Source organism: Rattus norvegicus, chromosome 7 (assembly GCF_036323735.1).
Source record: "Rattus norvegicus strain BN/NHsdMcwi chromosome 7, GRCr8, whole genome shotgun sequence".
Lineage (NCBI taxonomy): Eukaryota > Metazoa > Chordata > Mammalia > Rodentia > Muridae > Rattus > Rattus norvegicus.
In genome coordinates this window covers 24,818,188-24,831,629 of record NC_086025.1, presented here as the reverse complement: position 1 = coordinate 24,831,629, position 13,442 = coordinate 24,818,188, and the positions used below count along the sequence as shown (strand labels likewise).

The 13,442-nt window shown below is 40.6% G+C and overlaps 1 protein-coding gene across 17 annotated transcripts in view; it reads left to right on the top strand.

Moving 5' to 3' along the window:
* The window catches only part of Mybpc1 (myosin binding protein C1), an 85,912-nt gene that overhangs the window by 72,052 nt on the left and 418 nt on the right, over nucleotides 1-13,442 (top strand). For 12 of the 17 annotated variants that reach the window (XM_063263768.1, XM_008765256.4, XM_063263767.1 and 9 more), the window contains 6 exons: nucleotides 140-228; nucleotides 1,082-1,277; nucleotides 3,626-3,765; nucleotides 4,849-5,008; nucleotides 6,330-6,466; nucleotides 8,481-8,667. In XM_063263768.1, coding sequence (XP_063119838.1) covers nucleotides 140-228; nucleotides 1,082-1,277; nucleotides 3,626-3,765; nucleotides 4,849-5,008; nucleotides 6,330-6,466; nucleotides 8,481-8,667 — 909 coding nt within the window. Of the gene's footprint in view, nucleotides 1-139; nucleotides 229-1,081; nucleotides 1,278-3,625; nucleotides 3,766-4,848; nucleotides 5,009-6,329; nucleotides 6,467-8,480; nucleotides 8,668-10,958; nucleotides 11,018-12,402; nucleotides 12,446-13,442 lie in introns of all 17 variants that reach the window. The other 5 variants (XM_008765258.4, XM_008765255.4, XM_008765253.4 and 2 more) reach the window with 2 other exon arrangements.

The following is a 13,442-nucleotide window of genomic DNA, read 5'->3' as shown; positions in this document are numbered from 1 at the left end:
AATATACTGTTAATGGAACATGTAGGATTGTGTGTTAAACAATGTGACCCCCCCAGGATGCTCAATAGCGTCATACCATTCTCCTTAGGCAAGGCCATTTTCAGGGAACTATATTGTCTGCTTTTCTACCCTTCCCCAGAGCCACCAAAGATTCGCATCCCAAGGCACCTGAAGCAAACTTACATCCGTAGAGTTGGAGAAGCTGTAAATCTGGTGATTCCTTTCCAGGTAAAATGCAGAGACCCCCTCTCCTTGTGTCTTTCCAGGGCTGGAGTGTTTAAAAGGTAGAGCAAGATAGTCCAGCCTGTAAGTTCACCGTGTTTCAGAATTCCCCAAAAAGATTAGGTCTGTAATGGAAAATGCTGTACAACTGTCAGATTTAAATTCCGAAGGACACAGAGACCTACTCTTGCCTAAAGGCGGGGCGGGGATATCTGAGAGGAAGGGAAGGAAGAAATGTTGGAAGAGTCCCTGTGACCCAGCCATTTGTAGCACTGATCGTTTGTACCAAGTTCTCGTGTTCAACAGAACGATCTTCTCCTAATTTCCATAATGGCTCCCTCCAAGCAGAACTCTACTTTGAAATCTTGATGCCACTAACTCAAATGCATGCCCACTGTGAAATAATTGCTCCAGCAAAAGAATCTGCTGTTTATAAGAATAACCTAGTTCTTTCTTTCCCTCCTTCCTTCCTTCCTTCCTTCCTTCCTTCCTTCCAGTCTTTCTTTCTTTCTTTTAACAATAATCAACTTAGGTCTTTCACTCACACACACACACACAGAAGTACAGATTTTTTTTTCCTTTCCCCCTCTCCCTCTCCCTTTGCCTCCCTCCTTCTCTCTCTCTCTCTCTCTCTCTCTCTCTCTCTCTCTCACACACACACACACACACACACACACACATTTGTGACATTATTTCTCTCCTTCAAAACACACATACACACACACATACACACACACACATCTGTGACAATGTTATTTCTCTCCTTCAACACAAACACACACACACACACACACACACACACACACACATTTGCAACAGTGTTATTTCTCCCCTTTAACTTTTCTGTCTTTCACTTTAGGGCAAACCAAGACCAGAACTGACCTGGAAGAAGGACGGTGCAGAAATCGACAAGAATCAAATAAACATTCGCAACTCAGAGACTGATACCATCATATTCATTAGGAAAGCAGAGCGCAGCCACTCAGGCAAATACGACCTGGAGGTCAAGGTGGATAAGTACGTGGAAAACGCCTCGATCGACATCCAGATCGTTGGTAAGTTTGGAGGGAGGAGCTAGCGCATTCCGTCAACGGAGTCAACTAGTCCAAGGACCAATGGTCTTCATCATTCAGCGGGGGAGATAGGAATGTGATAGGCTTATTCTACGCAAAAATATCTTTAAGACTAAAAAAGAGGTGCCAAGTATGGTGGTACACGCCTGCGATCTCAGCCCTCGGGAGGCAGAGGCGGGAGGCTCTCTGAAGTTAAGGCCAACCTCATCTACCACGTAGAAAGGTCCAGTACAGCCAGGACTACATAGAGGGACCCTGTCTCGAAATAGATGATAGATAGATAGATAGATAGATAGATAGATAGATAGATAGATAGATAATAAAATAAGAAAAAAGAAAGCAAAGCAATTTAAAAAGAAATAGGCGGCAAGATTTATTAGTATTTCAAAGTAACTTTTACTGACTAAATGTACTCATCGCTGGAGGCCTGGGGATGTGTGTAAGGACACACATATATATAGGACACACATATGTATAGGACACACTTTTAGTGAGCGTCATCGTCCTTGCTTTATAATGCCTGATTCCTTGAGAAGAATTTCTTATGCTGATCCTTGCATTAAACAACACGGCAGCTTCTAGGCAGTTTAAAATGATCCTTGCCACACCTGCAGTTCACTAGCCGCAAAGCTTGGGTGAAGAGCGAAGGCTTTCCCTAATGTAAAGAAGCAGCAGCTAAAGTCACATAGCTGACCACAGGAGTTGAGCCTTTGTGCCAACCGGCACCTGTAGAAAACAAACAGGTTAGTTCCCCATCGTTGTTCAAAGTTAGGGAAACAGAGTCGCAGCCCACGGCTCTTGCTTAAAAAAAAATTCCATAATTTTTTGCAATGTCAGTAAGAACATTTAGGAGGCTGGTGAGATGGCTCAGAGAGCGAGAACACACAAACATGAGGACCTGGGTTTGGATCCCAGCACCCGCATAGCTAGCCACAATGCAGGTATGGTCCTGCATGGGCCCAAAAGCCCAGCACTGGGTTAAAAGGAGAGATTAGGATTGTCCTGACTTCCTACTTGTCAGTGAAGCTAAAAATAGTAGCTCCTGGTTCAGAAAGAGACTTTTAACCTCAAACGAGTAAAGTGGATGGAAACACCTGATACCCTCCTCTGGCTTCCACACGTATGCACCTCCCCATCCCTGACATGTATATGCACCCATATATGTATATGCCGCTCACACACATAAACAGAATTTAAGGGCCCAGCATAGTGGTGCATGCCTATCCTTCTAGCATGTAGAAGGCCAATGCAAAAAGATGCTGAGTTAAAGATCACATCTATCCACAGAGTCAAACAAACAAAAAAAATAGCTAATTATCAGTGCTAAGAGAAGCCTTGTTTCCAATCACTTTTTGGTTCCAGTCAATTTGCTGGGACTTGGGATTCTCTAACTAAAGGGATACTTCCTCTGGGGAGCCTGAAGTTCTTTTTTTTTTATTTAATTTTTTATTAGATAGATTTCTTTACTTGCATTTCAAATGTTATTCCCCTTCCCAGTTTCCTGTCCATAAGCCCCCATTCCCTCCCCTCCCCCTCCCCCATATGGGTATTCCCCTATACATCCCCCTTACTGCCCCCCATATTCCCCTGCACTTGGGGGCCAACCTTGGCAGGACCAAGGGCTTTCCCTTCCCCTGGTGCCCCAACAAGGCTATTCATTGCTACATATGCAGTTGGAGCCCTGGGTCAGTCCATGGGTAGTGGTTTAATCCCTGGAAGCTCTGGTTGGTTGACATTGTTGTTTTTATGGGGTTGCAAGCTCCTTCAACTCTTTCAATCCTTCCTCTAATTCCCCCCCAATGGGGTCCTGTTCTCAGTTCAGTGGTTTGCTGCTAGAATTGACCTCTGTATTGAACATGCTCTGGATGTATCTCTCAGGAGACATCTATATCCGGTCCCCTTCAGCATGAATTTTCTAGCTTCATCAGTCTTATCTAGTTTTGGTGGCTGTATATATATGGGCCACATGTGGGGCAGGCTCTGAATGGCCGTTCCTTGAGTCACTGCTTTAAACTTTGTTTCCATATCCCCTCCTATGGGTATTTTTCCCCTTTTAAGAAAGAGTGGGAGCAGGCAAATGGAATGAACTAGAAAATATCATCGTGAGCCTGAAGTTCTTTAACTCAATCCTTAAGGGGTCTTTTAAGCTAGGAGGAGTATGATTCGGCGCAGATAAAGGAATCCCGGGTTGTGTGCAGACCCCATGGCAGAGTCTGGAAGAATGTTGCTCCTCTAATGAGAAAAAGGACATTTCAAGATATCCCCCTGTAGCGGGGTATAGACTGGAAGGGAACATAAATTCACAGTGATGGCATGAATCCATCCTACAGACCGCCCAGGCCCACCCCAGGCTGTGACTATTGAAGATGTGTGGGGAGAGAATGTTGCTCTAACATGGACACCACCAAAGGATGATGGGAATGCTGCCATCACAGGGTACACCATCCAGAAGGCCGACAAGAAAAGCATGGTAGGTCTGACTTTTTGTCCTCTTGCTATGTGTTAAGTACTGTTGTATCTGCTGGGGAGAGGGAGGTAGGGAGGAAGGGAGAGAGAGAGAGACAGAGACACAGAGACACAGAGACACAGAGAGACACAGAGCGAGATAATAGACAGACAGACAGACAGACAGACAGACAGGGAATATTCCTATACTTGATATACTCCTCAGTCAAGACAAGTTGAAGGACATAAAACCATAAGATAAGCCAATATAAAAAAAACATTAGGATAAAGGTTTGCATAGAATTTTGTAAATAAATGAATACATAGCTATGCTTTCTGTTATTAAATTATCTACACTCTATAGATAACAATGGACTTGAAAATTCCAAGGAAAATACTTTTCCTTTAGAAAGCATGTTTTTCTTAGCAAACCGTACCAAGTGTCTTAACCTATTCATTCGTTCATCCAGTAAGTAGTCAATATTTACTTTGTGTATTGAATCTACCAGGCACCAGGGACTGTCATAGGCTCTGTGAGGTGGAAAGAGAAGGCAAGGTTTGTGTTAAAGGTGCAGCCACTGGAGTTGGGAAATCAAACAAGTCAATAAATTGTGTGTGTGTGTGTGTGTGTGTGTGTGTGTGTGTGTGTGTGTGTGTGTGTGTCTGTGTGTAGAGGTGATAGTTAAAATAACCTAGATTAATAAACTAGGCAAGTGTATTGGATCCTATTAATTTTTCTCTAGTTATTGGATCCTATTAGTTTTTTCCCTAGTCATTTAGCTTCCTCTGTTACTCTTCACAGTAAATTATCACTTAAATCCTATAATTATATTTCGTCCCACAAGAGACTGATGTTATTGGGTGGATGAGTAGATGACAGAAATCATGCGCTTATGTAAGATGTGAAATAGCAGTAGATGATGGCGTGAATGTAATGCACAGATGAAGAGTAAATTGCGAACAGCCGCAGACGAGTTACGTTGTAATAAATGTATATCACCGTCGCTCTCCATGTAAAAGTCACTGCTCTTCTAAAATCAACCTCACATTCTTTTTGTTCCAGTCAATAGGCGATTTCCATCCAATCATAACCATTTTGTCCCTTCAGGAATGGTTCACCGTCATTGAGCATTACCACCGAACCAATGCCACCATTACCGAGCTGGTCATAGGAAACGAGTATTACTTCCGGGTCTTTGCTGAAAACATGTGCGGCCTTAGCGAGGACGCGACCATGACGAAGGAGAGTGCTGTGATTGCCAAGGACGGTGAGTTGGGAATGGACCGGCGTTTGGAAACCTTGGTGGACTTGCCGGGGAGCAGTAAAGAGGAGATGGCAAAAAGGGAGTAAGGATGAGCATGCTGGGAAATCAGGTAGTAATATTCAAGTAAAATCTCAGTTCTACAGGCAAATTGTTTTGTAGGGGAATTATACTATCATTGTAGAGCTTACTAATTTAATTCATTCCAGTTTCTGATTGTTGGGTCTGTCCAAGGTGAATGTCACACAGATAGGAAAAATGGCGAGTTTCTTGGTTTTCTGTTTTTTTGTTTGTTTGTTTGTTTTTTGTTTTTTGATACCTTCAATGTAGTGTTTACATGAGACTTGCTCTAAAAAGGGTGGGGAGGAGCTGAATTCTATAATTTCATTCAATCACTCTCAAGTCCTGTAAATGAATTACTAGCTAGTCTATATAAAAGGCACAACAGCCTGGTGTTTATTTAGCGGTAAGCCTAGACTGGGCAGAGTGTGAGAGCTATTCTAACTTACATCCCTGTCATGTCCCTTGGTGGTCGCTGTCTGAGTCTCACCCGAGTGGCTTCTGCTCATCAGTTACCATAGTGGGCATTTCTCCATCCACACGCTCCTGGTCCATCTCCTCTCACGTCAGCATCCTCCTCTCCTTGTCTCTTTTCTCCTCCTCTTTCTCTTCTCTCACCTCCTCCTCCATGGCCTCTTTCAACTGCCCCTACCTCGATTCTCAGTTCTCACCATTCTCTCTCTACTGCCCGATCACAGGGCCTAGCCTTCCATTAACCAATAGCTTTAAACTGGGGGGCAAGGTTTGCACAACAGAGGCCAGCGTGTGTGGTGTATGTGAGGATACACTCGTCTGAGGGCAACCAGATCTTGGGGTTCAGAATTTAGCATGTGTGTACACAGCACCAGACCAACCCCCAACAAAGTCCTTCTCTGTAATTTCCACATTAGGACATATCTTTGATCAAGAGACTCAGAAAGACAAACTACATCCATTCAGTACTTGGTTTAGTGTCTCATAACCACTTTAGCTTCTGTTCTAGGTATGGCCTGCTCTGTGTGTGTCCCCATCAGAATAAGCGCTGTGTGGCATTTGCTCGTGCTTTTCTGAGGAGGCAGATTTACTCATGAGTAAAGGATGCTAAAAAAATAATACACTCTCAGGCCGACTTCTATTCTTTTTTTTTTTTTTTTTTTTTGGTTCTTTTTTTCGGAGCTGGGGACCGAACCCAGGGCCTTGCGCTTCCTAGGTAAGCGCTCTACCACTGAGCTAAATCCCCAGCCCCCCGACTTCTATTCTTAAACATCTTTTAATACTCATTTTTAAGGTAAGATCTATAAAAATCCGGTGTACGAAGACTTCGATTTCACAGAGGCCCCCATGTTTACTCAGCCTTTGGTTAACACCTATGCCATCGCTGGTTACAATGCCACCCTGAACTGCAGCGTCCGAGGAAATCCCAAGGTACCATGAATTAATTCCTAAGGTACAATGAATCACTTAGATTCCGAAGCATCTCTTTTATATTTGCCATGATATATGGGCAAGTAAAAAGATAAACAAGCCTTCCAACTCCTATCTGTGTCTTTCTAGGGTTAGGGAGTGAAGAAAGATGGAGTTTCTAGATAAATAACTACAATGTTTAGATGTAATACACGTAAATGAACATGGTATATGTCTTCACCATCTAGTAGATAGCCGCTGAAGAAACAAAGCCACACAGCAGAAGTAAGAGGGGTATGGTTTCACCTGGAAAAAGGAAGCGGTAATGTTGTGCACGCTGTGTGCCTTGAATGTACACACTCCTGATTCATCAGTTGCTTCCAGATTTTAAAACTTGATCTACAGGCTCGCGCTATGAGTTCGTAATAGATAGGATGTATTGCTGGTGCACGGCGCGATTTGGCGTTCATCGAGAGCTCTGTAAGCCACTCAACAGTCGCACGATGATTCAGGGCAGAATCTAAACTGGGCTCTGCTAAAATGGGGGTATCAAAACCAATTGAGGGGGGCTGGAGAGATGGCTCAGTGGTGAAGAGCACTGACTGCTCTTCCAGAGGTCCTGAGTTCGATTCCCAGCAACCACATGGTGGCTCACAACCATCTGTGATGGGATCCGATGCCCTCTTCTGCTGTGTCAGTGACAACAAAAAAATTAAATAAATAAATAAATAAATGTTAAAAAAAAAATACCAGATTGAGGACACTTAGAAATGTTCTCAAGTTTCACCGTGTTGGTGTTTAAAAGTAACAGCAGTTGTCTGTCCATAGTCGTCTGTGTCCCTGGGTGGCACGTAGGGAAAGTACCCTTGAGCTTTGAAAACTCTGATAGAATGGAATGCTGTAATGGCGGCATATTATCTTGGCAGAATGGGGGGATCCAAGGGAGAAGCCAGGAGGAGCATAAGAGGAAGGTGCGGAATTGATGTTTAAATGGGTGTGGTGTGGGCCCCTCCACCTGACGGTAAGGAAATGTTAACCCCCAACGTAGGAGGAAGGCCAGGGCTGCTGCTCTCAGTGTGGAGTCTCAGCGTGGAGAGGCTACGTGCCACCCTTTAGGAATAGCATTGGGGAGCTTGCGGTGTAACAAAACCAAGGCCCCAGTGCCTCCGGGAATGTTCCCGATGAGGCGGGAGGGGGAGAAAAGATAAAAGATAGAAAATGCTCCCACTCTGAGCTCTGAGACACAACGTAAAAAACACAGGGCCTCTGAGATCGTGTCAAGGGTGGGTACATTTACAGAGGGAAGGAATATGTCGGAAAGCAGCAGAGATCAATACCTAGAATGTAGACCAAGGGTCAATCACGCAGAGACCCACCTTCCCAGGTGACTAGTCTGTCTGTTGCTGATCTTGCGTTATTCAGTCAGAACTGATCTTGGACCGATAGATGGTGAGATAGATGGGGAGGCTCATGTAACCTATGAAGAATTAGACACAATCTGAAGACCATGTCACCTTTTGGGTATTGTCTGAAAAACTACCCAGCAATATACTTTCTATCGTGAATGTATAGCACAAACCTGTCGATCAAGTTTTAACATCCGGATATGATTGATGATGAATCCAGAATGTGTGTGTTCAAGGCACTCAGTGTGATGTGATGTGTACATTGTGCAATGGTTTTCACAACCAGCACACTTACAAACACATTTGCAAGACAATAGAGGCATAGAACTCATTGTCTTATAATTGAACACTCAGGTGCCCATGTAGATTAATGTGGGAGGCAACTTAATCCATCTGGAAGGGTGCCCCTGAGCTGACCTGTGAACAATGGCAGCTTGCCTCTTCAGAGGTGTCCATCTAGTCTCTTGCTAATGACGTAGATCGGAATTTGAGACAAGCAGGAACGAAGCAGCTGCCCTTCTGAGATGCCCTTTCTTTCTAAACCGTGTTTTTAAATCCCATCACTGGGTCTACTTATATGGTCCGCACATCACAGGCCTTGACTTGACTTTCTTCAATCTGAACTTCAGCCCAAAATCACCTGGATGAAAAACAAAGTGGCGATTGTGGATGACCCAAGATACAGAATGTTCAGCAACCAAGGAGTCTGTACCCTGGAGATCCGTAAGCCTAGTCCCTATGACGGAGGCACGTACTGCTGCAAAGCAGTCAATGACCTCGGGACAGTGGAGATCGAATGCAAACTGGAGGTGAAAGGTACGCCAGCTCCGAGCTCACCTGTGGGCTTAAGTTGAAGGATGTGGCTTAAAGAACCTTGGGATGCAAAATCCAGACGTGATGTGGTGGTGACTGGGCTGAATTGGTGGGGACGGACGGGACACCCCACCTCTGCATTCATGCTTGTTAAGATACCTGACTATTTGGGTTAACTTGCTTTAATAGTTTTTTAAATTTTTGTTAATTAAAGGAATATTGATTTCGGTGACATGTTAGGTGGACAGCATTGTGAGAATGAATGAAGTAAAAACAGTATTGCTTCAGTGACGTAGTCCATCTGCAAATGGAAGCCTAGTTAATTAGTAAGAGCTTATCTACTGAAACCAGTTAAGGAAGTCACAACATTCGTAGTAATCTGTGAAACTACATATATAACATATATACATACACACTTAATATATACATATATATCTTATACATAAATATACAGATATACATACATATATACACATACATACATAATATACATATATACATATACACACATACATACATATACCTTATACATAAATATACATATATGCATACATATGTACAAATATATACATATACACATAATACACATATATCATACATAAATATACATATGCACACACATAAATACACATACATTCATATATACATATATACACATACATACATATATATCTTATACATAAATATACATATATACATACATACACATATATACATATATATACCTTATACATAAATATATATATACATATACACACACACATATATATGTACACATATATACACACACATATATACCTTATATATAAATATACATATATATGTATATATAGACATACATACGTATATACTGTATACATAGCTATACGTATATACATATATACACAAACATACATATATACATACACATATACATATATACCTCATACATAAATATATATACATATATACACATACATACGTACCCATGTATTCATATATACATACACATACATACATATATATACCTTATACATAAATATACATATATACATACATATATTTACATACTATATACATATACACATATATACATACACATACCTACATACATATATATATACCTATGTATATAAATATACATATATACATACATATATACATATACATGTACTTACCTACATACATGCATTCACATACTAAATAATTTTAATTTACAGGTTTATATTCCATTTAAGAAATGTCATAACTAATGCAAGCCAAAACAAACCACATAAGGATTAATATAGGAGAAAATATTAGCATAAATTGTCATCTTAATCACATTTCTTATTGACAATTGTTTATCCTAAAGTTTTCCTTAACAACCAAACCCACTTTGGGATACCACACGAGATCAGAGAACACGATTACAATGTCTTTTCTCTCTCATTCTTTATTTCTATCCTCTGATGACCAAAATATTTTATTTGCCCTGTCTATGATGAAACAATTAGGATCTAAAACTTTAAAAGATGGCTTTGTAAATACACATCTTATAGTCACACTAAATGTCCACAATATTTTGAGAAGGATTTTTTCCTCCTTATTTTGGTCTAAATAGAGTACAAGAAACTTCTTGAACAATGGCATGCTCTTATAATGTTTCTAATGTTTCTTTCTCTTACGGTGTATATTCTTTGTCTTGTGTTTATATCCTTGGTTATATGATAATTCAGAAGAGAGAGGTATTTCCAGATTTCCACAGCTTACTTAACTATTGAGAAAGTCCTTATAGATGTAACCACTACACTTAGCTGTGTTCTTAGCCTAAGTGATGATTTAAGCCACATTTATAAGTCATCTGGTTTCTAAATTTCTAGCTTTTACATCAAGGTATTATTGATATTATCAAGGCATTATTGATAAATCTCTATAAATCTCTGTCATAAATTCACGCCTTGAAAATAACTAAATGTTAAAGGGCGTAAGACGATACTCCCCTAAGTGGTTCAGTATTTGAAGCCTTCTATACAAACAAATATTATGCATGCGAATGTTATGCTACTCTAAGTAACTTTATAGTAAACTGAGTAAGGACCAGATTTAATAATGAATAAGATGTGTTCTTTTGTTAAAAAAAATCATGATAAGGTATCAACTGTAATTCCTCTCTTAATATAAGCTTTTGGTCCGATAAGCAAAGCTGAGACTGATTATGGTCAGATTGCTTTCTGACGAGGGGTTAGTTACTTAAATGAGTTAAGCTATGTATTAAGAGGTAAGAATGTTAACGGAGAATAAATAAATACGGTACAAATATTCTAATTCTGCAGTGATATATCAAGGAGTAAATACCCCTGGACAGCCAGTCTCCCTGGAGGGGCAGCAACAGGTTCAAAAAGTTCACAACCCACTGGACTCTTCCATTTTCTGTTCCATTCCTCTTACATGAAAACGCACTATGCATGTAAAGCTTGGTTTTTCTTGGTTGCTTTTAACCGTATTTCTTAGAAGCTCATGGCATACAGCGTTTATGCCATGAACGAGGAAGGCAAATTATCCAAGAATATTAATTAGGTAAAAACCCGAACCTTTTATCAGAAGACTTAAAGTAACAGAGCAGCTCTCCCTGTAGAGTCAGAAAACTACATTTGAGGAAAACTTCATTTTATATACAACTATCAAAAAATAAAAAGCAAAAAACCCTTTGGAAACGAGGACTTTTTTTTAGTGTTTTCATTTTTCAAATGGATAAAGATATGTTGGTCCTGGAAGACAGTTTTGTAGCATGGGGAATTTATATCCGCGATGGACTTTAGAAACGGGGCGCCTTGAAGAGGGCATGCTCTGTGCACTTTTGGTGGAGGACACAAAGGATGGGTGTATCATGTGGAAAGTCTCATACGTAAGACTCTTCCCATTGTAAATTCACTGGAAGAGTATCAAACCTATTCTTCTATTGGACGGTTTGGATATCTTGATGGTATCCCAATTATCTCATATGTTTATAAACTTAAAGGAAACGTTTAGCGCCCTGTGCACGATGGGTTACACATAGAAAGCTCTATTCACGTATGTGACCCTTTCTCACTTGGAAGAGCTAATTAGGAGTTCCTTGAGGGCTAGACAGACAACCTGAAGTAACCCTAATGTAGATCCGTGCCTGAATTTACAGTATCTGCTTTCTGAATTTAGAGGTTATGACAGCCCTGACGAGAACATAAAATATCAGAATCTTTCCTCTGAAGTCTTGTAGGTAATAGCACGGTCACCCAGGAGCTTGAATTTAAGGCTTGACTTAGGTTAATTCCATATCATCGGTCTCAAAATATTATACACTATTTAATATTTACACTTGATAATTTTGCCTTTTGGAATTCCAACATATATATATGAGCACTAACATTGTTAAATACTGTCTATGTTTTTCTTTTGTTGAAAAACACAATATATATATGTTGTAGGGTATTTTTTTTTTAAGCTAACGGTTTGGAATCTCTCACCATAAATATTTGCTAGTCAGATTAGCTTTGCCACCTATTCTATCAAAGCGGCGATGCGTATTATTAATTATTGTATTAATGATCCTCTTGAAGTGACACCCTTCACTCCTCTATTCTTCCTTTGCCCTTCACCCGACTAAGGATTAATGAAATCACCTCATACTTGTGACCGTAATTTTCACCTTCAACGTACATTCAACTTTGACGCTGGCACTTTATTAATGCTCACAACATCTCTCTCTTCTCTCTCTCTCTCTCCCTCTCTCTCCCTTAGTTGTAGCACAGTAAGGATGTTTGAATGTATATTGTCACCCAAGGTAAGCTTTCATATGGTCTTAGCATATGAAGCTTATGAATGTCATAAGCCATGCCAGGCCTGTGGAGTATGGCATGATTCTCCTTCCGTAACCCAGTGGAAACAGAACCTGATAACTTCCTAGTTTTCGTTTGTACTTCTGGATCTTGAAACTAACTTCCGCTACTGACCCTTCACGACTGTGTTTTTTTTTTTTTTTTTCTCCTCCCTTGACATGCGGCAAGTTGTTGAATGTGGCCAAGCATGACTCAAAGCATTTGATGTACATGAAAATGAATGAATGATTCCCCCCCCCCCATGCATTCTGAATTCTTTGCATCAAGGAATGGACCCATATATAAGTGGCATCGTTTCTACCAATATGTGACGTGGTTGGTTGGTTTTGTCTTTTTTTTTTTTTTAATTAAGGAGAATGAGTTTCTTAAATTTGCATCGGAGGCGTTTTTAAAGAGTGCCCAAGCAGCATGCTGCTTCTGTCTGGTCGTGAATTTTCCAGCGAGTGAAGCATTCATTAAAGGGCAGTGCAGAGTTCTGGTTTCGAAGGGTTTTTTTCTCTAATGACACTTGAGGGTTTTTTGTTTTTAATATACATAGAACGAATCCAGAAGGTACGTATGAAATACTAGTTGGCATCTCTCTCACTCTCAGAAGGTGTTAGTTCTAGTTTTCTGCACAGTTTATAAATGGCCAAAGTCAAAGCGAGGTTTTTTGGGTTTTTTTTTTTTTTGTTTTTTTTTTCTCTTCCAGTGTGCTGGAATCAGAGTGTCCTGTGCTTAATTAAAAAAATACGTTAAGAAATGGCTCTCCCGCTGACTTAAGGCCATTTGGTCAAAACCTTTCTATCACACGGAGGGCTCCCCAAACCTCTCAAAGAGCAATGCCAGGATGGAACAATGGTAGAGGAGTAGATTATTATGGGTCTGCCAGGAACTTGATTTTTTTTTTTTCTAGATGCCAAGTGCATTATATTCCAAATGCATTAGAACCAGGAGAAGATT